This window comes from Physeter macrocephalus, chromosome 14 (genome assembly GCF_002837175.3).
Source record: "Physeter macrocephalus isolate SW-GA chromosome 14, ASM283717v5, whole genome shotgun sequence".
NCBI classification, from domain to species: domain Eukaryota; kingdom Metazoa; phylum Chordata; class Mammalia; order Artiodactyla; family Physeteridae; genus Physeter; species Physeter macrocephalus.
In genome coordinates, this window is record NC_041227.1 from 22,997,704 (window position 1) to 23,023,679 (window position 25,976).

The window sequence follows — 25,976 nt, forward strand, 5'->3', positions numbered from 1 at the left end:
CTAGTTTTTAAATAAAGCTTGAAGTGGGAAGAACACACAAACATAGTAAAATCTGTTTCACCTGCAAAAGAGTTTACTTATATAACTGCCATTTTTAGAAAATTTATCCACCAAAAAGAATGAAAATTTTATCTACCAAAAAAATGAAAATTTTAACTATCAAAAGAGATAATGCTATCTTATAAGAAAAATCTTCACAGTGTATCTAAACATATAACAAGCTATTATGTGGTGACTTTTAATACCAAAATTTAGACAGATTTCTTTTTATAAGCATTATTTTTAAATTAACCAAAAATATTAAAATCTAAAAACCCATGAGTTCTTCCACAAAAACTTTTTTGTTTTTTAATTAATTTTTTATTGGAGTATAGTTGATTTAAAATGTTGTATTAGTTTTTGCTGTACAGCAAAACACACCAACACAGTAGAAGTAGAATATGAACAATATCATTGCATCCACCTGTGTTCTCCTCCCTATATCAATCCTTGTCTTTCCCCTAGAGATAATCACTATTCTGAACTTTGAATTTATCATTTCCTTGCTTTAAATTTTTTTTTCACATATGCATGTGTCCTTTTGTGCTCTATGAAAATATTAGTGTTGCCTTTTAAGATTTATCCATTTTGTGTCTGTAACTCATTTTCATGGCTGTATAATTATCCATTGGGTGAATATACCACAGTTTATCCATTTTTATGTCAAAGGACATTTGGGCTCTTTCCAGTTTTTTGCCATAATGAACATAAGTGATACATTGAACATTTTTGTATTTATATGTGTCTCCTGGTACATAGGTTGAAGGGTCTTTATAGGCTGTATACTTGGGAGTGGGATTGCTAGGATATGACACAAGTGCATTTTCAGCTTTACAACATTTATTGTTTCTTCAAATATGCCTCTTTTTTGTTATTTTAATTTTGATGAAATTTACAAAATAGATACTTAACCTTATAAAGTGTACAATTCATTGGCATTTAGTGTATTCACAGTGATGTGTATCCACTACCTCTCATTTCAAAACTTTCTCATCAACCCCAAAAACCAAACCATTATCCATTAAGTAATCACTCCCTATTCCCCCTCCCCTCCATCTCCTGGTAACCACTGATATGTCTCTATGGATTTGCCTCTTCTGAGTGTATCATAGAAAAGGAATCATGTAGTATGTGACCTTTTGTGTCTGGATTCTTTTGCTTAGCATATTGGTTTTGTTTGTTTTGGCCACGCTGTGCCTCTTGTGGGATCTCAGTTCCCCGACCAGGGATTGAACCTGGGCCACAGCAGTGAGAGCGCAGAGTCCTAACCATTGGTCCGCCAGGGAATTCCCTGGATAATATTTCATTGTGTGTATATATGCCACAATTTTTTTTTATCTGTTTGTCCACTAATGGACATTTGCCTTATTTCCACCTTTTGGCTCTTACTGAATTATAAATAATGCTGCTATAAACGTTTGTGTCCAAGTTTCTTTGTGCATGTCTTGGATATATACCTAGGAGTGGAATTGCTGATGCTTGTTTTTGATAGTTTCTTATTTCTTGCTTGTTAGTTTTCTTTTGATAAGTAGGTTTTTTATATTCTCCATTTGAAAATTCCAGTATCAGAAATATTTGGGGATATAAATGTTTTGACTCTCCTTCATTGAGGTTTGTTTTCTTATATGTTATGGCTCTTTGATTGCCAGTTTATATTTGATCTTAGTCTGGGGGAATCTTAAGGGCCTAATAAGTTGGGGATTCTTTGGCCAGAGAAAATTTCTTTTGCTTCTTTTAGTGCCGGATGTGTCACCTACCTGGAACACTTTAGCTCTTTTCCAGGATCCCCAGCCTAATGTGGATGTCTCTGGTTCAGCCCCCTCACCTTGTTTCTGATCCACCTCAGAGCCCTCAGGGTAACCCTGTCTTTCACATTTGCTTACTGCACCCTGTTCTTGCTCTAGTATCAGTTCACTTGTTTGTTCATTTTGCTTTTGAGATTGCTAGGCACCCAGGTAGTAGAAATAGTATGTTAAATCGCTTCATCTAAAAGCTGGTTCTTCTGTGGCAGGAGGATCCTTTTCAGTAGAATAGAAGAGATCTTTGTTGATCTTCTAACAGAGTGTCCTCTGGGTAAAATGTGTATTTAGAAATCTGATCAGGTTTTCGGTTTTTTTTTTTTTTTTTTTGGAGGAAATTTGGATTGGGAATACTTTTAAACAGCAGTATGTTTATAAAATGCCAATTTAAGTACAGCCTTTTTCCTCTTCTTGGACATTCATTGTATAAGTGTTGGATAGATTTATATTTTTTAACTATTCTCTTGTTGAAAGCACAAGATTAGATCTAAATAATTTATGTCATAAATTTCATAGTTATGGCTTTACTCTGTGTTGAAGTGAAATAAAAGATTGAACAAAAATAACCCTTGTTCAAACTTCGAAATGTAAATGTCAGGAAACAATAATAGTTAATATTTATGGCGTGCTTATATGTGCTGGGCACTGTTCTAAATGTTTAATTTTCACAACTGTTCTATGAAGTAGGCATCATTATTGTTCCCATTTTATACACGAGGTAAAAGGCACAGGAAAATCAATCGTATTTCTCTAAGATCACAAAGTTAGTACATGTTGAACCTAGGATACAGACCCAGGCAGTCTGGCCTCAGTCCGTGTCATTAAATATGTACTATGCTTCACTGTAGTAAATGGTAAAGTTTAGAAGTAACAATTATCGGTAGAGTTAAATGGATTATTTCAAATTGTCTTCTTATTTTTTGAAAAAGTGGAACACTGATTGATTTTAATAACTTATGATATTTTGTTTTGGTTTTCTGATTTCATTTATGTCATTTATCAGCTATTTTAGGGGAATATATTCCATATAAAAATAATTCTTATAAAATTGAAGCATACCATTTTCAGCCAAAATGTATTTCATTGTACCGTGTTTTTTAAAACCATTTTTAACAGCTTTATTGGCATGTATTTTATATTTCATAAAATTTACCTATTTCAAGTGTGTTAATTTAATGATTTTTAGTAATTTAATGGAGTGATCTAATCATTTAGTGTAAATCAGATTTAGAACATTTTCATTCGCTAGTAAGATCCCTCCTGCTTATTCACAGGAAATCCCATTTTGACCTCTAGCCTAGAGCAACCACTAATCTATTTTCTGTCTCTAAAAATTCATCTTTTCTGGACATTTTATGTAAATGGAATTATAACAATATGTAGTCTTTGTGTCAGGCTTCTTTCACTTAACATAATGTCTTTTCAGGTTTATCAGTGACATAGCATGTTTCAGTAGTTTGTTCCTTTTTATTACTGAATAGTTTTCCATTGCATAGGTATACCATATTTTATCTATCTGTACCATTTTTTTAATTTTTTAAATTTTATTTTCTTTTATTTTTCTTTTTAAATTTGTGCTTTTATTTGCCAGTATAACTAACAGTAACCTGCAAACTTTTTTATCCTAAACATTTTACATCACAGTCCAACAAACACACATATATAATGTGTATACATATATAAAAGTGAAACAAAGGTTTTGCCCAAAACATCTACCCTGAGTGTTAATTCTTTTTAAGACTTTTTTTTTTTAAACTAAGGCTGAACTGCACTGACACATCATAATCACCGAAGTCCCTAGTTCATCTTAGGGTTCGCTTTATGAAGTGAATAGTGTTGCACGTTCTATGGGTTTGGACAAAAGTATGATGACATAAAATCATTATAATGTCATATAGAGTATTTTCACCGCTCATAAAAACTTCTGTATTCTATGTATACATCTCCCCTCCCCCCCAAACTCCTGGCAACCAGGGATCTTTTTATTGTCTCCATTGTTTTGCCTTTTCCAGAATGGCATATAGACGGAATCTATTTTTCTTTCTTCCTTGAAGAGAGGGGTTCAAAGCCTTTATGCCTATAACACCACTCATGGCCCAGCCACACGTGGACTGGACAGGCTCCAGGTGGCAAACATCCCTACTAAATACTGTAGCTTTCCTTCCAGTACTGAGCCCTGTGCCACTGGTCATGCCCAGCAGCCACGTGCAGGTGAAGGGGGGATACGTGTTGGGTATCTGTTCATAGGAAGGCCACAAGGCTTGTGCCCCTTGTCACAATGAACCCTGATTCCTGTCGGGTGTGTTGTAAACAGATGAGCCATTTCTTCAGACCCCCTGCTCTGAGCACACCCCATGTACCATTTTTTTTAAATGTAACATTTCTAGATAAGACACTTGCCAGCCTTGCTGAGTATGATATAGTAGTAGTATAGTGGTGACTCAGCATCTTTTTAATGAATTAATTCATTAATTATGCTTTGGAGTAATATAGTGATGATTTCACTGTTTGAAACTAGAGACTGTATTTAGGGACTATTATTCTTTAGCTAAATGGACCTAGACTGTTAAACTTGAGTTCTTTTTGCATTTCATAGTTTTTTAAACTTCTCTATATACTGTTTTTGCTGCAATCCATGTGCCTACCTCTAATAGCCTCCTTCTATCACTTGTATAATACACAGGCCCTTACTGAATCCTAAGGATATTTCCCATGAATAAAATTTGAAGGAAGTGTGAATGTTGTGGCATTCATTTTGGCCACTTTGAGATCCATTTGTGCCTTTCCTATTCTTGAAGCTATTTTTAAGACCTTTGCATAAGAAAGATTTTACTGATTTTTCTATTTTCAGAATCTATTTTATCATTGTCCTGCTGGTAATCAGCACTATTTTGGAGAGGTAGTTGACTCCTCCCCAAAAGATGACTCAAATACATTTGAATTAGAATCAAGCACGACATATTTCAAACAAGGCAGAAGTAGCATATGAGTAATAACTAATAACTAATGACTAATTAACATCTCTTACACATAATAATCATTTGCACAAAATTTTGGTAAAACTCTTCAATCACAAGAACATTTATCATATTTTCCTTTTAAATATCATGTTGGACTTTAACTCTGTTCCATTATATTCTTTACTAGAAAGATTTGGTGAAAGGTTTTGTTTACATAGCATGTTTAAGAAAAAGGTGCAAACCACTTTCTGAAACTCGTTTTCTGTACAACTTTTATTGTTGTTAAAGGTGCTTCACAGAATGATGATGGCTCCAGACCCAAGGATGAAACAAGGTAAGAGTTCACTTATTACATACCACAGAATGCGGAAAGAAACAAGGGAGAATGAATAAGTTTCATTGTAGTCAAAACTTTTAAATTCAGATTGATATAAAAATAAATGAGTATCAAAAATTTCAGGGCTCAAGGTAAGAAAGGAAATATTTATGGAAAATTCAATACCCTGAGCTTATATGACTGCAGTTCTCTAGAGTAGGCCAGAGATACCCAAATGCTAATACTTTTTCAGCTTATAGAAAGTGAATATGTTGGCACTTTTCCAAAGGTAGGGAAGTTCAGAATCCCAGGGTCATCATCGGGCTATTTTCTTTAATAAGAAAGCTGGGCTATAATTTTTCTCACTGGGATTAAAAAGCAATAGAAAAGGTTTTTAAAATTAATAACTATCTCTGTAGACTGGAAGACAACTTATGCCTCTTGTGTTTCTTTTTATTTTTCATAGTTTTTTTTGAAATCAAATTTCCCTCATAAAGATGGTTTAATATTTCAGATTTCTTTGGTCAGATAACTTCTCTTTTGCCTAATAAACCCATACTTTTGCATTAATAAGTGAGAATGTGGTAGAATTTTATAGTGCATTGAAAGGTTCTGTTTTGCCACCCTTATTTCTTTTTTGCAAAATCTTTCTTGTAATACTTTATGAAACTACTCTAGACAGCTGTAAGTTTCTTGGAAAGGCATTGCTAGAGCCCTGGCTTCATGCCATTTATTTAATCAATGCTTTACATTTTCCCAAGTGAATCATTGTTCACAAATAATCTGAGCAACAGTGTCTTCTAGGTTTAAGAGACTGCCAGACTAATCTTTGAGCATGTCTTTTGTGTTAAGCATGAATTCCTTTGCATTAGCCTTTTCCAGAGAGCATACCTCTGAGATGATGTGTTTGAAAAACATTTTGTAAACTGTCTAATGCTGTTTAAATGTTGCTACACAACAATCATGGTGGTGAATCCCTTGCTTTTGTTTGCAGACTTCATAACTACAAGGCATATGAACAAGGCAAAACCTTCCCCTCCCCCCAGTCATTTAAGAAGCTTACTAAACAGCTTTAGGTTCTTTTACTTTAATTCAAGCTCTGCGTATATCATCAGTGTAGTCCTGTTGGTCACCTTTCCCCCATAGCATGTCTGGATGTTCTATATTTCTCAGTGTTGTCTTGTGTCACGTTCATGAATTACCAAGATGATTGGTGCCTGACGTTCAAGATTTTGTTTTTGGATGTGCCTTCTAGACTGTTAATCTTTGATTTGTATATTGTGACCTTATTATATTAGCATCTTGGTTCTCGATCAGGTACATATGTATGGTGAGATAAGCAGGGGTTTGTAAGACTGAAGCAAAAAACAAAGCCATAGTAGCACTTAATTCGTAGCTAATTGCTTTTCACATATAATGGTGGTGATAAGTTCACACTGACAATTCTATACAGTATACAGGTTTCCATATTGGTTTTCAAAATTCATCTCAGGTTTTAGCTCCACAGTCACTCATTAAAGGAACTAAAGTTAACCACCAGTGCTATTTTAGTATCACCATGTTTCTCAAGCTTCAGAGTACATTAGAATCACCTGGAAGACTTGTTCAACAACAGATTGCTCAGTCACAGATTGCCACGCCTTGTGTCCTCTTTCCAAATTGTTACATCTTGGATGGGGCCCAAGATTTGCATTTCTAACAAGTTTCCAGGTGATACTGATAGACTAGGTCCTATACTTTGAGAACCACTATTTGTGAGACATACAGGTATTTCTTAGATTTCAACAAACTATTATGGGAAATCTTTAAGTTATGTAACAAAGTCTATTTCTTGAAAATCTAGGTTTGCAGAGCTTGCCAGAAATGTCACTCGATCTTAATCTCATCCTCTTTTACTTCAGAGCTGGTTTGAATCCTGTTTCTTGTTTGTACTGCTTTTACTTGTATTAGAAAATGATAACATGATTTTTTAAATGTGAAACAGTCTATAAAATGTGTAAAAACTTCATGGAAGAAATGGCATTTGACCTAAGACCATTAAGCATAGTTATAATTTGGATATGCATGTCTTGAGGGAATTGGATGAAGGAGTTCTAGGTGGCAAGAAGAAAAACAGTCATCGAGGTGGGGAAGAACACGGGTTTTATTGGAAATCTTTAGCCTCAGTATTTGGCTGAAAATAGAGTAATTGAAAGTGGGAAATGGCAGGTGGTGAATTTGAAGGTAGAATCAATCAGTATTTATTGCCTCTTACTATGTGTCAGGCAGTATGATGAACATGTTTCCTGTTATTTCAGTTAATCCTTAAATATTTTTATGAGGTAGGTATCATTTTTACAGGTTATGAGAAAACTGAGGCTCAGAAAGGGAAAGAAACTTGCCTGAGTTAATAGTGTAAGTGGCACAGTTGAACCTGGGTCTGTCTTACCTTCAGAGCCTGAGTGTGTTCTACTGTTGCCTAAAGTGGAATGCTCCCCCCACCCCATGTAAGTGCTTATCCCTCAATAAATGTTATTTTTAGTACTGCAGAGGTTGGAGCCAGATGGAGATTTTGGTTTGCAAGTATAGGCTTCTAGAATCTTTTTCTCTGGAGAGGAATGTCTTTTAAAATATTTGAACAGAGCATTGGTATGATCAAAACACCATAAGACAAATGATTTGACAGTCGTGTGTAGTTTGGATTGTATGGTGGTGGTGAAGGTGGGAAGACCTATGTGGGAACTTATTACAGTAATCCACTGAGAGATAATGAGGATTGTAACTGGAGCAGTGGTGGTAGAAGAGTAGAGAGAAAACGTGCCAGTGAAATCAGTGGGACTTAGGCATTGAGTATCAAGACGCACAGGAGAGAAGAAAAGGCAAATTGCCTGCGAGGGTAGCAGAGTCACCCACAGAACTAGAACATAGGAGGAAGAGTAGCTTTAGCATTGGAGAGTTAGTCTAGATCTCCTGCATTTAGCTGATAATTTGGTACCAGGGGATGAGAATGAGACAAAGATTTGAGTTTCTGATTTGGAATTATTTTAAAAGATGATCTTTGAAATTATGGAATTTGAGACCCTAGGCGAAAATTTGTGGAGAATGAAAAGTAAGACAAGAACAGAACCATAGGGACCTATATTTAGTAAAGTGGAGGAAGAGGACAAACCAAAGAAGGAATGGTTAGAAGTGGGGAGTACAGGGCTTCCCTGGTGGCGCAGTGGTTGGGAGTCCGCCTGCCGATGCAGGGGACACAGGTTCGTGCCCTGGTCCGGGAGGATCCCACGTGCCGCGGAGTGGCTGGGCCCGTGAGCCATGGCCGCTGAGCCTGCGCGTCTGGAGCCTGTGCTCCGCAACGGGAGAGACCATGGCAGTGGGAGGCCCGCGTACCGCAAAAAAAAAAAAAAAAAGAAGAAGTGGGGAGTACAAGATTAGAAAAGCAGTGTCACAAAAATTAAGAGAAAAATGTTTTTAAAAGATGGTGTATTTAACATTATCAAATACTGCAGGAGAGAATGAGATCTTAGCCTAATCAAGCTAGGGAAAACTGGCTGTATGGAAAAGAAAAATCAGGTTAGAGCTTCAGCTCATCCCCAAATGAAGGTAGAGTCTAGGTTTTTAAAATTGATTTTAAAAAATGAAATTATAAAACCTTTAGAAGAAAATCTCTCTGAATACATTTAATTATGTAGAAATATAGAACTCTTGTATGTTCACACATATAAAAGCAAATGACCACTATTTAACCAATATGAAATTAGTACCTTCGGATTGTAAAAAGCTCTCACAAATAATGAGGAAAAAATTATTCCTTTATAATAGAAAAATGTACAAAAGACAGACATATACAGTGCATGGAAGAGGAAACTCATATGGCCTATAAATGAAATACTGTTGAACATTCATGTTTTTATTTACCAAATTGGCAAAGATTTAAAAGTATATAAATGGGGGCTTCCCTGGTGCCGCAGTGGTTAAGAATCCACATGCCAACGCAGGGGACACGGGTTCAAGCCCTGGTCTAGGAAGATCCAACATGCCACGGAGTGTCTAAGCCTGTGCACCGCAACTACTGAGCCTGCGCTCTAGAGCCCATGAGCCACAACTATTGAGTCTGCGTGCCACAATTACTGAAGCCCACGTGCCTAGAGCCCATGCTTTGCAACAAGAGAAGCCGCTGGATTGAGAAGCCCGCACACTGCAGCGAAGAGTAGCCCCCGCTCGCCGCAACTAGAGAAAGCCCGCGCACAGCAATGAAGACCCAACGCTGCCAGAAAGGAAGGGCGGGCGGGAGGGAGGGAGGGAGGAAGGAGCAATGGGATAATATATTAAAATGTTAAAAGTATATAAATACTTTATGGTGAAATGGGCATTTTCATATCTCTCTGGTGGAGAACAGATCAATTATTACCTTTAAAAATATTTTTTTCTTAAATTAGCAATCAATATTTCAGTTTAAAATATTTGCCTACTTTGACCCAGCTGTTCTATTCTGGCAGTCTACCTGAAGGAAATAGAAAATGTCACTCCCTTCCCTAAAAAAGATTAGATTATGGTATGTCCATAAAATAGAGTATTCTACAGTCATTAGAAATGTTTTCGGATAATTTGGGTGAAATGCCCAGTATATAATGAATAATAAAGAAACAAACTCACCCAGGATATGAAACATTGTATGATCATATACATTGTATGATCAGTCACAGCCAATGCAAAAGGACGGACAAGAGATTATCTCCTAATGGTAATAATCTCCAGAATGTACGATTGAAGATAATTTTTATTTTATAATTAGAAATTACTTTTTATTTTGAAAACTTCTTAAAAATTAAAATGCACTAAATACATTAATTGCATAAATACCAAGAATTACAGTGAAGGAAAGGAGAATGAGAGGATAGCTAGAAGTGTAATTAAGATTGAGGAAGTGTTTTAATTATACTTGTGACTGAGAGGAACAATCTAGAAGAAGGAAGATGATGGAAGAGAGAAGAAAGGTGTTAAATGATGGTGAAAAGTCCTTGAGCATATTATTTGTGTCCTGAAATCAAAGACCCACAAGACAAATTAGCCTTGAAGAAGTGAAGATAGATTTTCTTTTCCCCAGAGGTGGGAAACAAACAGATGAAGATATTAGTGGCATAGAGAAACTTTAAAATAGAGAAAAAAGAAGGATAGCTGATAATCGTCATTTTAGGGAAGAGGTGGAGTCAGGGTCATCTACAATTTGGGATTAGGTATTTGAGGAGATGGGAAAAGTTTTCAGTGTGCAATGGGAATGTGGCCAGGAGTAGATTAGAGATGTAGAAAATGATTTTCAGGCAGTATGGATAGCCCAGTTGAAGTTGTTGAATAATGTGAACTGAAGTCCATGTTGCCTCAGTCTTTTTGAAGTGATCAAGCTTTAGGAAAGTGAAGTTTGTCAGAATAGAAAGATATAGACACTATAGAATGGACTTGAGGACACGGGGAGGGGGAAGGGTAAGCTGGGACAAAGTGAGAGAGTGGCATGGACATATATACACTACCAAATGTAGGGTGGATAGCTAGTGGGAAGCAGCCGCATGGCACAGGGAGATCAGCATATGGGGATATATGTATATGTATAGCTGATTCACTTTGTTATAAAGCAGAAACTAACACACCATTGTAAAGCAATTATATTCCAATAAAGATGTTTTAAAAAAAATACACTGAAGGATTCTGCCACCTTAAAAAAAAAAGATATAGACTAGAGAAGCACAATATTAACATTTCCTATCTTTTGCTTGGGTCTGTGTAACTGTATAGGACCTAGCAAAAGCTCTTTGTCCTTGCAGATTACTGTTAAACTTATTATTACTGTTAATTTTAACACCACCACACTAATCTCACTGAACCTGTGGTGTAGGTTGTCATAGTCACCTGTCATTTCTAATTCTTCAGCTTCTGGGAGGCTTGAGCTTTGATTTGTTTTTGTTTGGTTGGTTTTTTTGTTTTTATTTGTTTTGGGGTTTTTTTTTTTTTTATATTTATATTTTGGCTGCATCAGGTCTTAGTTGCGGCACACAGGATCTTTTGTTGCAGCGCCTGGGCTCTTCGTTGCAGTGCGTAGGCTTCTCTCTAGTTGTGGCATGTGGGCTTAGTTGCCCTGCTGCATGTGGGAATCTTAGTTCCCCTACCAGGGATCAAACCAGTGTCCCCTGCATTGCAAGACAGATTCTTAACCGCAGGATCACCAGGGAAGTCCCTGTTTTTGTTTTTTTGAACAGGAAAAAAGTACTCACTTAGGCAGCACAAAAAAAAGAATTTTTGTCTTGTGAGTCATTGGAAATGAGAACCTCAGGACTTTCCTTACCAGGCCCAGCATAAGATTTGTTAGGACCTTTTGTAGAACTATCTGCCCCTTTAATTTGGTACTTTACCTGGTTTATTTACTCTAGTAATACACATCTAATTTCTCAACTGGAACATTCTCCAGCGTTACTTGTTGACCCCAGAGAACAGTAATGGGAAAAGTAAATGAAGGACTAGTTGTAGTGAAAGATTCCTTGGGGGTGGCAAGTATTGGGCAATAGTGAATTAAGGTACTTGGGAAAGTAGCCTGTGATGGAGCCAGGTGAGACTTGAAGAGAACTGATGGACTGTGAAGATAGAGAGAGGATTAAAGTCATGATGAGACTGAATAAAAGATACAGTAGGAGGCAAGTAGAAGGAATAGAAGGTTGTAGGGATTTCAGCGTTTAAGGTCTAGGAGGAGGAGCGATTCTAAGTATCAAGAAAATTTAAGGAGTCATAGTACACAGCTTGTCAGATAATTATGTTGAGAAATTGAGGCCAAAATACTAGAAGGGTGAGCAGCATGGATGTTAAAATCTCCAAAATGTTAATCTTCAACAGCAGAACATAACATTTTTGGAATCCAGTTTCTGCTATACTTCTGTTTGTCATAGCAGATTTACCTCATGCCCTGAATGTTCCCCCTCCCTCACATATCCCTAAAACGTGACCAGCAGTGGAAGTGTAATTTCGTTGAACATTATAGCTGAGAAGGTTTTAAGGAATCATTTAATCCAGGTAAATGCACTTTTGAGGTACAGAGAGATTAAATAACTTTCCTTTGGTCATATAACTTGTCCATAGCAGAGTTGGAGCTCGAAACCTCAATTTCCCATTTTTGGTCCATTCTACCAGTTGTTTGTCTTTTTAAAAGCATCAAGAATCTTTTTTTCAAACTAATTAATCACCTCTTAAAATAGTATAGAGAGGCAATATGCAGAGTCTCAAAGAGGTCTATGACTCAAAAGGGGGTATATGGGGCTTCCCTGGTGGCGCAGTGGTTGAGAGTCCGCCTGCTGATGCAGGGGACGCGGGTTCGTGCCCCGGTCCGGGAAGACCCCACATGCCGTGGAGCGGCTGGGCCCGTGAGCCATGGCCGCTGGGCCTGCGCGTCCGGAGCCTGTGCTCCGCAACAGGAGAGGCCACAACAGTGAGAGGCCCACGTACCGTGGAAAAACAAACAAACAAACAAAAACAACAACAAAAAAAAAACAACAAAAAAAGGGGGTATATGACTCTTCACCTAGGGGAAGGGGAGCAGTGTCAAAGCTGACTCTTGCTGCATTCCATTCATATTCTGGGGTTGCCTGGTCTTGAAGGTGGTCAGCACTAACCAGGTGCTGACTGCCTGTTACTGAGCTTTTCCATTTATTCAGAATAAGCATTTGAGGAACCCCGCAAAGCAGTATCTGTCATGCCCTGCTGTTCACACACATCATCTGGAGATCTTGTTAAAATGCTATTTCTGATATAGTGGGTTGGGAGTGGAGTCCAAGATTGTGCATTTCTAACAAGCTCCTGTGTATTGTGCTTGCTTCTGGTCCAAATACCACACTTTGACTTCTGGGAAACATAGTATGAAAATGATTTAATGGTACTGCCTCTATTTTAGTTTCTTGAATCTATCAGATTTTATTCAGGCTTGTTGTGAGGTCCAGGAGTATAGATTAATACTGAATAGTGGTTTCCAGTTACCAGGTAGTAGATATCAGGGCTTTAGCCGAGGCATTTCCAAAGTAGCTAACTCATGCTTTGCTTTCTATGTCTAGTCAATGACTAGCATCTCCAAACTAGCTAACTCATGCTTTGCTTTCTATTTCTAGTCAATGACTAGATTCCCCTGGGAAAAGGAATCACCTGTGTTTAACTGACAGTAATAGTAACTTTGTATCTGACATTCCTGTTAGTGTTCTTCCCCCTTTCTCTCCAATTGATGTCATTGTTTTGAAGAAATGATAGTTCCTTTAAAAAAAGTCTGTGGGCACCTCTCTTCTAGATCACTTACTTTGAACATTTTGTATACCATTTGCTGGGATGGGGGGAGAGCACCTATCCCTGGGAAATAAGTGTACTTCTTTCTCCTGCTGTGGAACAGTCAGCTTTGACCCATACCTAAATAATATTAAGAGCCAGTGGAAACCAAGAAAATGATGATTAAGTTATCTGTGCTTGTGATAAAATAGTGCCCTTTCTAAGGCATTTGGAATTTTGAGAATTTGACTCCATTTCTACTTATACAGGGCCTCTGAAGAGTTATTTGAAATCTGAACCAGCACACCTAATAGTTCTGATTGGTCCCCTAAGTACTTCTGTGCCATTGAGTAACCCCTTGCATATTTCTGCATGGGCTCTGAGGAGCTATATGTAAGACTACCATAAGAGCTGTTTATGTATTTGATAAGGCTGGCCAGAAATTAGGAAGGTTTTCTCAAGCTCCTAAAACTTTAAGTTTTGGTCTTCCTGTTGTTTTTTTGTTAAATTCAAAGAGCATTCTTTTTCCCTTCCGTTCCCGGCCGTCTTACCCAGAGCGAACACAAATGGATCAGACCACCCTGAGGATGCAGGGTCTGGTGAAAATAGGAGGGTCAATGGGAACAATTCTCCATCACTCTCAAATGGCGGTTTTAAACCTTCTAGGCCTCCAAGACCTTCACGACCACCTCCACCTACCCCACGTAGACCAGGTGTGTATTCTAGCCATACACTAGGGATGTAGGTCTCAATACCGTGATTATAAAATTCTTTTTGGGAATTGATCCTCAGGTAAGTGTCAAGAGACCCTTTTAGGTTGGTTTTCTAGCTGAATTTTTACATTTAAGATTTTGGCCAAGAATGATCTTTCTATAGTTAATCAAGATGTGCCTGTTCCTAAGTTTTTCTGCCAGGTGTGAAGTTATTGAGGCAGGTGCTCTACTGAGAATGAAAATCACGTGTGTGCTGGCAGTTCGCTGATGGCCTAGTAGTTAGGATTCTGGGCTTTCACTGCCGTGGCCCAGATTCAGGGAACTGAGATCCTGTTAAGCTGCACAGTGCAGCAAAAAAAAAAAAAGGGAAATCACATGTGTACTATAAAAAGTAGAGGCAATACAGATAAGATTGCAACTTTCTGTCAGGGTTTGTAACTGTGAACATAAGCATTTCATAGAGTCAAGGATCTGGTTAAGGATAATATCTCATTATATCCTTTAAAAAGACAATCAGTAAATAGCAAATAACCCAACAATGCTAAATGATATTCAGATTTTAAAGCAAAAATCACACAAGTAAACATTTCATATAGTAAAAATATAAACATTTACAGTTAGAATATTTATTTTTCCTGATTAGCCAGGACAAATCTTTTAATCTCTTTTTACTTCCCTCTGTTAGTATGTGAACAGGAAATGTAAAATAATCCAAATATTATTAGAAAAGTAAATTGGTTGTCCACAAATCATTTTATTAAATGACATTGTGTTTAAATATATATCTTCCCCCTTTTTTTCTGTAGATAATTGTGTTCAAAGTATATTCCCAGTCTTTAAGATCATATACTACTTTGTCGTAATATTAGTGACTTCTTCCAGGAATTGTTTTGTCAACAAATATTTCTTGAAGATGTAATATGTATGTACTCAAGCAATAGTGGGGTTTTTTTTGTTTTTTTTTGGCCACACTGCAAGGCTTGCAGGATCTTAGTTCCCCAAACAGGGACCGAACCCAGGCTCTTGGCAGTGAAAGCGTGGAGTCCTAACCATGGACCGCCAGGGAATTCCCGCAGTGATCCTCTTAAAAATAGTTATTATCAGTCAGATCTTCCATATCATAGGTAACACCAAAAATTAGTCTCGGATCTGTAGGCGTTCATAGGAAAGACAGTTTTAAGGATCTGGAAAATTACTAAATGAACTTATATGCAGGGATACCAACACTTCTGTTCTAAAAGTTATTTCCTGTGGCATCAAGAAATCAGCATCTGTATATGCTTTGTAATTAATAATGAGACATGGAGTATATGGAACCTTAAAAGTTGTAGACAAGCCTATTAAGTGGGACCATTGGCTATTTCCCATTATTTATCTTACTTAAGTAATTTTCATCTGCATGTCCATATTTTATATTTTATATTTATCATCTACCTTTTTATTTAAGTTAAAATTCTCTCCTGAATTTAGATTTCTGAAAATTGTTTTTCTGTTTTCCTCAAATCTTAAAGCATCTGTCAATGGCTCACCATCTGCCACTTCTGAAAGTGATGGCTCTAGTACAGGCTCTCTGCCACCAACGAATACAAATTCAAATACATCTGAAGGAGCAACGTCTGGATTAATAATTCCTCTTACTATATCTGGAGGTTCAGGCCCTAGGCCATTAAATCCTGTACCTCAAGCTCCCCTTCCACCCGGGTGAGTAATTGCTTTTGGTTAACATGTTTTCTTTAGACTTCTGCATATACTTATTAATAAGGGAAATAGTACTGAACTCCATTCTTTAAAAAACTGTCTTATAACTCTGTGTATGTGTGTATGTGTTGGGAGAGGTCTAGAGTCAAACTGAACAAAAAAGCTTTGCCACATTTGAAATTTCTCCCTCATTTCCAGAGCAAAGTGAAAGAAAAAACAATTTTTTTAATTGAAGGACTCTGAGCCATAGAAAGTTCACCAAGACCAAGTAATAAAATAGTCGCCTGATTCAGATTGTCTTTTCTTTTGAAGGGGGGAAAATCAGTTAATTTTTTTTACCATTATCAAGTCATAGCAGAGAAATAATAATTTAGGAAACTGAGAGGATTACAAATCAATCTCATGTAAATCTCTACTGATTATTTTTTAAATTAATAATACTCTGATAGTTATACACACACACCACACACACACACACACACACACACACACACACACACACACACATTTTGTGGCATTCAAATTAATCCAGAGCTCAGAATGCTAAACAGAAATTAATTGACTAAGTGATAAATTTAAAAACTCTCATGATGAGGAGTTTAATTGCTAAAGAGACTGTATTACTTACGTGTGTAGTTAGGCCATTTTCCTTTTTGAAAGCCTACATGGGAAGCCAGATTAGAAAACTGTTTGTGCAAGGGATTAGAAGTGACTGGTTCTTCGAAACTCTGTTGGTTTATTCCTGTCTTTTTTACTTTGGGGATAAACCTACCAAGGAGACTGGAATACTCATATTGCCTTTGTCCTTGGTACTGTGCAGGAGCACATCTGAAAAAGTCTTATTCTTTGATTTCAATTTTTCTAGTACCAGAACTGTCCTTTGCCCTTCAGTTAACAGCTCAGTCCTTCGTCAGATTTCATAACAATAATTACAGTTTTCTTTTCCACTCAAGTCCTATGTATACTCTGATCAGATTGAGACAGTTTTTGTATCCTGAATGCATTGCTTCAAGCCTCTTTGGAAATATAAGACATCTCCTAGAGCAGATACTTCTGCAGGAGAAATCTCATCCACTGTGTGTCACCCTCAGTATAACATTTCTTGACTATATTCCTAAATTCTTTTGGTATCTGCTTTACATACTGACATGCTTATTTGTCTCAGCTCTGTAATATCGTCATATAGAGAAGAAGACAAAGACAGGATTAAAAAACCAGGCTATTCATACATGTAGCATAGCAGCCTTTTAATTTTATGTTTTAAGTTGGGAGCAGAGAGTGGACCAGCATGGACGAGTTTACTATGTAGATCATATTGAAAAAAGAACAACATGGGATAGACCAGAACCTCTACCTCCTGGGTAAGTGTCTGTATTGAAGAAGAAAAAAACTATTTATTCAGAACTATAGATTATATCTATACAAAAATCTTCCCTACCTTCCTACTTTTCCTCTTCTGTCGATCTTGTCTCTGTCTACTTTGTTTTATGATAGGTGCAGACTAAAAAGAAGAGTGTCAGGGAATTGATTGACCATGATGAATGACTTATTTTCACTCATTTCTGACCTAAAGAAAGATTCCGTTTCCTTTGTGAACTTTTACCTGGCTCAAACTGCAGGGTTTTAAGATTAGCTTTTTTTTTTTAACTGTATAAGAATTATAGCCCCTATCCTATATATGGTAAAGTTCTTATTATAAAAAACTAATATATAATAGTAAAGTCATTGCAAGATAGTTGGGGAATATTAATAATAATAAAATGAGGATATATTAATAGAATGTGTTAAGCAGTTAACATTTATATAAAATAATTGGAATAAAAATATTTTCATTTGAGGGAAGTCAGTAGCAAATATGGGGAAATATTTAATCTTGCTAGTAATCTTTTTTTTTTTTTTTTTTTGCGGTACGTGGGCCTCTCACTGTTGCGGCCCCTCCCGTTGTGGAGCACAGGCTCCGGATGCGCAGGCTCAGCGGCCATGGCTCACGGGCCCAGCCGCTCCGCGGCACGCGGGATCCTCCTGGACCGGGGCACGAACCCGCGTCCCCTGCATCGGCAGGCGGACTCCCAACCGCTGCACTACCAGGGAAGCCCAATTTTGCTAGTAATCTTAAATACACACCTAAAAAGTACAGTGTTGGTGAGACTGTAGAGGAGCTTTACCTCATAACATTGCTAGTGGTAGTATAAATTAGTTACAACCCTCACAGAAAGTATATATAACCATAATAATACCCATACCCTTAGTAACCCTTTCCAGGAAATTTATCCTAAAGAAATAATGCAAAGGAAGGAAAAATTTTTTGATATATGAATGGTATTTATTATTTTACTACAGTTGGCGCTCCAATATTGGAGGGGAAATATTGGGGGGAAAATTCCAAGATGTTTCACAAGACAAAATTTGAATTTCCCAAGCCCTGGCAACTATTTACATAACATTGTATTGACAGCTATTTACATAGCATTTACATTGTATTAGGTATTACAAGTAATCTAGAGATGATTAAAGTATACTGGATGATGTGCCTGGTTATATGCAAATACTGTGCCATTTTATATGAGGGACGAGTATCTGAGGAGTGTTCTGGAACCAATTCTGTATTTATAATATTAGACTAGTAGGCGTAACCCTAAAAAATCAACCAGGTAGACATCACCAAGTTATTTTATCAATGTTTACTTGATATGTTATGTACCCATTTGAAATGATAAATAAGATAGTTGTATTCTTGTGAAAAAGTGCTTTTTCTGACATCTGTGAAAAGCACCCTCTCTCCCCCCACTTCTGTGTGTGTGTGTGTGTGTGTGTGTGTCTCTGTGTGTGTATGTTTCTGTCCCTATTAGGATTGCAACAGTCAAAAGAACATTTGAAAGAAAGGAAATGAGAGGTTTTGTCTTAATGATTGTTTTGAGACTTAATCAGTTAGATACATTCTGTTTTAAAAACCTGACTGATACACCTTAACTTTTAAGGAAGAAATTTTTACACACATTCCTCTTAAGTTCACTTATAGACCATTTAAAAATATATAAAATAAAACACTTCAGGTAAATCAAAAGTAGTATTGCAAGGGAAAATCTTACCAAACCTGTACCAGCGCTAAAATGAAGTCCTGTTTAATTCTTGTCTGTGTCATGAGTATTTGTTGAATCCAGTTGTTTTTGTCCTGATTTAGCTGGGAACGGCGGGTTGACAACATGGGACGTATTTATTATGTTGACCATTTCACAAGAACAACGACGTGGCAGAGGCCAACATTGGAATCTGTCCGGAACTATGAACAATGGCAGCTCCAACGTAGTCAGCTTCAAGGAGCTATGCAGCAATTTAACCAGAGGTTCATTTATGGGGTGAGCATATGTACTTGCATTATAAACTTAATGAGTGTTTGATTTTTAACCTTTTCTTGCATATGAAATGTAAAGCACTAAAAAGAAAGTACAAGTAGGATGGCAACCCAGTTGTTGCTGTTGATAGATTATTATTTTTAGACCTTGCTTCCGGTATTCTGTGTAGGTGATTTATTCTTTTCTTTTTAAAAATTCCGAAAGTTCAACCTCCTTTGCTTTGTTACTGTCAAAAATAAAAAAGAAGTTAGGACAACTTAAAATTCATTTACGAAAGAATAGTAAAAATAAATCCAAGCAGTTTAAAAAGAAAACAGTTCTGAATTTAATTCTGCCTAACTTAGCAGAACATTAGATGGCTTGGGTCTAATAGCACCTGACTCAATTGTAATGAACTGCTGATAGAATTGAATCATTTTGTAACATATAAACGTAAAATTTATGCAATAATTATTTGGTGCTGTGGGAGACTAAAGAAATTTGACTCCTTATAGGATGATGTTAATTATTATGGCTTTAAAACCATATTATCTTTGGTATCAAAACATCTCATTTCTGGAAATGGTTTAAATTTTATATAAACCAACCCTCCAGGAGTTAAAGAGAAGCTGACCCTCTCCATTGCTATCTCTTCTCTTCTACTACCATCAGTATCATCCCTGTTAGACTCCATAAGAGTAAATTCCTATTCTCACTAGGCATGACCTTTTTTTGCTTTTTCTCCATATTTCTGTTTCTTGGACCTCATCATCATAATAGTCACTCACTGATGTAGATAAATGCACCTTTATCAGCAGCTTTCCCTTCACTACCTGGTTATGACTAAGATAACTTTCTTTCTCGCAACAGTTTTTCTTGCCACCTTCTGTCACAGCAGAAGATAGCTGTCACTGTCTTCCCCTTCCCAGTGGTTTTAGAGGTGAAATTAATTTTTGTGTCGTCTACTTTACCGTTTTCGTTTTATTTTCTCCAGTGCTGTTTTATATCTTCCTTTCTTTCTAAATTATAATCATCTTTGGTATGCCTGGCCAGATTTCTTTTAGGTTTGAATACCTAGCTTGCCTGCCTTCTTAAAAGCTAGTTTCCACATAGGTGTCCAGTGGAAAGATCATGGGCTTTGGAGTCAGATACATCTGGGTTCAAATCCTGGTTCCACAGTTACTTTCTCTATATGACTTTGAGTAAGTTACTTAACCTCATCAAGACTCATTTACTTTATCTATACAATAGATCCATATATAAAATTACCTCAGAGGGTTTTTTTTTTTTTTTTTTTTTTGAGGATTCTGTAAAATAAAGTTCCTAATATGTTTGGCACATACTGGTTACATAGAAATGTTAGTTTTCATCTTTTCTCTCTCTCATATCCACAATTGCAAATGTGCCCTTTATCTCACTTTTATAATACATGATCTTTTTTTTAATACATTTATTTATTCATTTATTTAATTTTTGGCTGCATTGGGTCTTTGCTGCTGCACACGGGTTTTCTCTAGTTGCTGAGAGTGGAGGCAACTCTTTGTTGCAGTGCGTGGGCTTCTCATTGTGGTGGCTTCAGTAATTGTGGCACACAGGCTTCAGTACTTGTGGCTCACGGGCTCTAGAGCGCAGGCTCAGTAGTTGTGGCACACGGGCTTAGTTGCTCCACGGCATGTGGGATCTTCCCAGACTGAGGCTCGAACCCGTGTCCCGTGCATTGGCAGGCGGATTCTTAACCACTGCACCACCAGGGAAGCCCCTATAATATATGATCTTTTATTTATTTTTATTTTCATTGAAGTATAGTTGGTTTATTATATTAGTTTCAGGTGTACAACATAGTTATTCAAATTTTTATAGATTATATTCCATTTAAAGTTATTATAAAATATTGACTATATTCCCTGTACTATACAATTTATTTGTTGTAGCTTATTTATTTTATACGTAGTAGTTTGTACCTCTTAATCCCCTACCCCATCTTGCCCCTCCCCCTTTCCCTCTTCCCGCTGGTAACTGCTAATTCTCTATATCTGTGAGTCTTTTTCTATTTTGTTCATTCGTTTTAGTTTTTAGATTCCATATATAAGTGATAACATACAGTATTAGTCTTTCTCTGACTTATTTCGCTAAGCATAATACCCTCCAGTTTCATCCATGTTGTTGCAAATGGCAAAATGTCCTTTTTTTTTGCCTGAGTAGTATTCCATTGTGTATATGTACCACGTATTCTTTAGCCATTCACCTGTTGATGGATACTTTTTTTACTTCCGCATCTTTCTTGGCTATTGTAAATAAAGCTGCTATGAACATGGGGGTGCGTGTATCTTTTTGAATTAGTGTTTTTGTTTTCTTCAGATATATATATCCAGGAGTGGAATTGCTGGATCATATGGTAGTTCTATTTTTAGTCTTTTTTTTTTTTGGCCACACCATGTGGCATGCAGGATCTTAGTTCCCTGAGCAGGGATTGAACCCATGCCCCCTGCAGTGGAAGCATGAAGAAGTCTTAACCACTGGACCACCAGGGAAGTCTCTGCTTTTAGTATTTTGAGGAACCTCCATACTGTATTCCAAAGTAGCTGCACCAGTTTACATTTCTACCAATAGTGTACAGGATTCCCTTTTTCTTTACATCTTCACAAACATTTGTTTTGTGATGTTTTCAATGATAACCATTCTGATGGGTGTGAGGTGATATCTCACTGTGGTTTTGATTAGTGATGTTGAGCATCTTTTCATGTGCCTGTTGGCCATCTGTATGTCTAGTACATGACCTTTAAAAACACTCTTTTTAAAGACAGATTTAGCAGATTCTTGGAGCGCCTACAGTGTGTATTGCTTTATTGTAAACTTGACCAATTAAGTACTCAGAGTCTTTGGAACTTTTCTAGAATTGCAGCTTTTACTCATCAACCATTTTCTTTTCTTTTTTTTCTTCTCCTATCCAAATTCTTACTCTTTGCTCTTGTTATAGAGTGGTTCTAAATTATAAAGAACTTAAACAGCCTCTTTTAGTTATGAACTGAACTGAACATTCTTAATACCAGCTACTTAAAAAGTGGTGGGGTGTTGCTGATGAAGTCTGTTTATTGGGTAGATGCAGTGGCCTTTGTTCAGTTGATGATGGATCACCGTGTAATGGCTCTGGCCCATATGGCTTTATTGTGCCTGTACCCCCCACCTTATCTGTCCAGGGAGAGCCTGTGGGATAGGCTTGGGTCTTAGAAAATTATCAAAACAGATTGTCATATGCCAAACTACTCCGACTTGTTCTGTAACCAGGGTTCAAACCTTGTGTAGTGTTTCTCCTTGGTTACCCTGTTTTCATTATTGTGTCTGTCAGGAGGAGCAAGGCCACTGCCTGACAGGTCTGTCTTCCAAGAGCTTTTAAATGAGAAATGGAATATCTCTCATATGCTTTTAAAACTTCTTCAGTCAGTTAACTTAGTTGCTGTAATAAGTCATTGACGTGGGGGCGGGGGTTGGGCGGGGAAAGACCGACAGTGGGGGAAACTGCTATAAATTTAGGCTTAAGAGACTAAACTAAACCAAATGCAGTATGATGACACTGTTTGGATTCTGATTTGACCCAGTAAGCAACCAGAGGCATTTAATTAGGGATTGTGTATTAGATGATAAAATTAACATAGATTCTTTGCTAGGTGTGATAATGATATTGTGGTTGTATAAGAAAATGTTCACAAATTTTAGAAAGGCATACTAAAATACATAGGAGTGAAATGATGAGTGATTTTTTTTTTTTGCTTCAGCAAAGAATATGGAAGATAAAGAAATGAGGCAGTTTTGGTAATTGTTGAATCTCATTGCTGGGTATATGGGGTGCACTGTCTTATTTTACTTGTGAGTTTTTTTTCCATAATTTTTTCTGAAGCAGTTAGTCTATTATTTATTTGCCTTATCTTACTTAAAGGAGAAAGGGCTTAACCACATCTTATTGAAAGACCACAAAGTATCCCCCACTTCATTATACTTTTAAACTAAAACACAGTCATTAACCCTTCACACTACACACTCAGTATGACTTCTGCTTCTCTTTTTCCAGTGGTTGACTCCTACTTTCCTTTTATCTAACCAAACCTTTCTCTCCACCAATGTGATAATTTCAAACAAATTTAAGAAATCTTCTATACAGTTCTAGGCTTGTCAACTCCTTCCAACTGGAATTCTTTTCTTTTACTCATCTGACAGCCTGTTCTTCCTGCTCCCCCAACTCTCTTCTCACAATTTTTTGTATATACCATGTCCTGTATATGATCCTCTATTTTTGAGTTATAAATACAAAATTTTTCTTAGCCAGCTGATGACTCTGAGTACTGTTATTTATAAGTGACTCATGGGGGATTTATGTATTTCTCTAATTTACTGATTTGGAGCTAAAGAAGGGGAAAAATGGTCATTTGGGTGTAAAATTACTTGTAATATTTGAATTTCAAATAGTTTCAAATGTTAAATAATGTTGACAAAGTTTTTTTCTTCATGAGAGTGTATTGGCTTTTATTCTTGACTGTGTCATACTTCTCTAAGATGTGAACTCTGTAAGAGTATGTTATGTTACCCATGGCCAGGGAAAGGCATATCAGAATTCATAAGCCTACTTTCAAGTTATCTGTTTAAGTTGTTCATTATTTCACCATTTTGGGGGTTGTTCTTTTTAGAATCAAGACTTGTTTGCTACATCACAAAATAAAGAATTTGATCCCCTGGGTCCCCTGCCACCTGGATGGGGTAAGTCACATGGATTTTTAAATTGAATTCAGTTATTTTAACAATTAGGTATTTATGGATGGATGATGTACCCTGCGCTTGCTTGAGTGAATATCTGGAAAGCTTTTGGGGTGTGTTGGCTTAATTCAGAGTGCCAAATAGGCATTTAATTTCCCAAAAGTTCTAAGTTACTCTTCTAAAATATAAAAATATTTTGCCCACTCAGCATAAGAAGAAATGGATTATGATACACATGAAAATCTGGATGGACCTCAAGGGCATTATGCTTAGTGAATAAAATCCATTTCAATATATTGTATACTGTGTTATTCAATTTATATAACATTCTCGAAATGACTATATAATTCAATTTATATAACATTCTTGAAATGACTCTCAACTATAGAGATGAGAAATAGATTAGTAGTTGCCAGGAGACAGAGCCACTGGTAGGTGGTTACAAATATAGGAGGTGACGTAAGTGGTTCTTATGTAGTGGTGGAACAGTTCTATATCTTGACCATGGTGGTGATTACACAAATCTGTACATGGAATAAAAGTGCATAGAACTATATATTTACATAAATGAATTCAAACTTTAAAAATTAGTGAAAATTGAATAAAGTTTGTAGTCAACAGTAATGTACCAGTGTCAATTATCTGATTTTGATATTTTTCTATAGCTACATAAAATGTCACCATTGGAGGAAACTGGTTGAAGGGGGTATATGAGATTCTTTGAACAATTTTTGCAATGTGCTGTAATACTTATTTCAAAATAAAAAGCTTTAAAGATTATTTTGATCATATTGGTGCTTCGAAAACGCAGTTCAGAGGTTGATTGAGTTGATGTTATCTGAAAGAACAGTGAAGGGGGAACATACTGGGGTGGTGACTTTGTGTCCTGCATGAGCATGCTCTGTTATCAAGTATCTTAGTTATTAAAACTTTTATAGACTTTAAGATGAGCTTGCCCTACCAGATTATTTTATATCCATTATATAAGTCAGAGCTGTAGAAAGTTTCCAGAGTAAACAAGGCAATATAGAAACAGTTTTGCACGGAAGAAAGAGAATATAGAAAGTGGAAAACAGCAAAGTAAAGCCATTTATGGAACCAGTTGAAGTTTTATCTTCAAGAGCTGCAGATATTTCAGAAAGTGATATTTCTAGACAGTCTTGTTGGGAAACATTGGTTTCTAAGATAGATTGCTCTAGCATTACTTTATTTAGGAATGGAGGGAAAAAAACTGAAGTCAAGGTCACATGAATCTGGGCAATAAATGATACTGGCTGTGTAAGCCTGCTTTTCAGTTACCCCATTGTCCTTAAAGATATTTATCCCTAGCATTCCTAGGAGTCAAAGAAGTAAACAAATATAATAGTTCATAGTTATAACTATTATTGTCACTAGCTTGTAGCAAAGGGAAGGCATATGAAAGTTGTGAATTTCTGTCTTTACCAGTGTCTGGTAGTTTAGTAAGGAGTCTTTTGGATCTGTGGGAGCCTTGTAATGGACAGCTTATTATTGGTATGAAGTACTTCAGAAGAAGGGATGTTGTTCTTTTGAGGCATATTGAACTAGACCTGCTTGGTTGCATTCCCAGACATGGATGGTCTTCTCAGCTTTATTTCTAGAGTTGTTTTATGTTTGTGTTACAGAGGAGAAACGATATACCTGTAGGTCGTGTATTCATCCTCTTAATTTTAGTGCAGAAAAACCATGACCTGATTGGCTTTTGTTAGAAACACAAACTATTTTGCTCCTTCTCCAGGGCAGCTGTTAAGAAAAATTGTTTCTCGCTCATAGAAGCATGAATTGCAGGCTATGTTGCCTTTATTTGTAAAGCTTTTCCTGCAAATCTGGTCCTTGTCTTCTGTATTTATTATTATCCTCAACATCAGTATTTCTCATTTTTACTTTAGCCAACAACACCTCCATAAAATACTGCCTCTAGAGACCCAATTCCAGCTTATGTATGTTATCAGAATTTTGCCTTGGTTATTTTACATTCTGCTTATTTTTAGGTTTCACACTCCTGAAGTTGAAGTGCAACCCCTCCTTCTTCTTAAATGAGTTCACGATCATCCTGTTATTCAGACTGAGCACTGCTTTATGATTCT

General features: G+C 36.7%; 1 protein-coding gene and 1 non-coding gene across 6 annotated transcripts in view; one reads left to right on the forward strand and one right to left on the reverse strand.

The window, feature by feature from the left end:
- The window catches only part of ITCH (itchy E3 ubiquitin protein ligase), a 118,864-nt gene that overhangs the window by 62,856 nt on the left and 30,032 nt on the right, over positions 1-25,976 (forward strand). For all 5 annotated transcript variants that reach the window (XM_028498441.2, XM_028498438.2, XM_055089715.1 and 2 more), the window contains 6 exons: positions 5,087-5,132; positions 13,938-14,095; positions 15,607-15,796; positions 17,059-17,154; positions 18,975-19,149; positions 23,805-23,874. In XM_028498441.2, the coding sequence (XP_028354242.1) occupies positions 5,087-5,132; positions 13,938-14,095; positions 15,607-15,796; positions 17,059-17,154; positions 18,975-19,149; positions 23,805-23,874 (735 nt within the window). The remainder of the gene's footprint in view (positions 1-5,086; positions 5,133-13,937; positions 14,096-15,606; positions 15,797-17,058; positions 17,155-18,974; positions 19,150-23,804; positions 23,875-25,976) is intronic.
- LOC112066237 (small nucleolar RNA SNORA11) lies at positions 4,063-4,192 on the reverse strand. Its single transcript, XR_002892493.1, has one exon. It is a non-coding gene; the product is annotated as a small nucleolar RNA SNORA11 (small nucleolar RNA).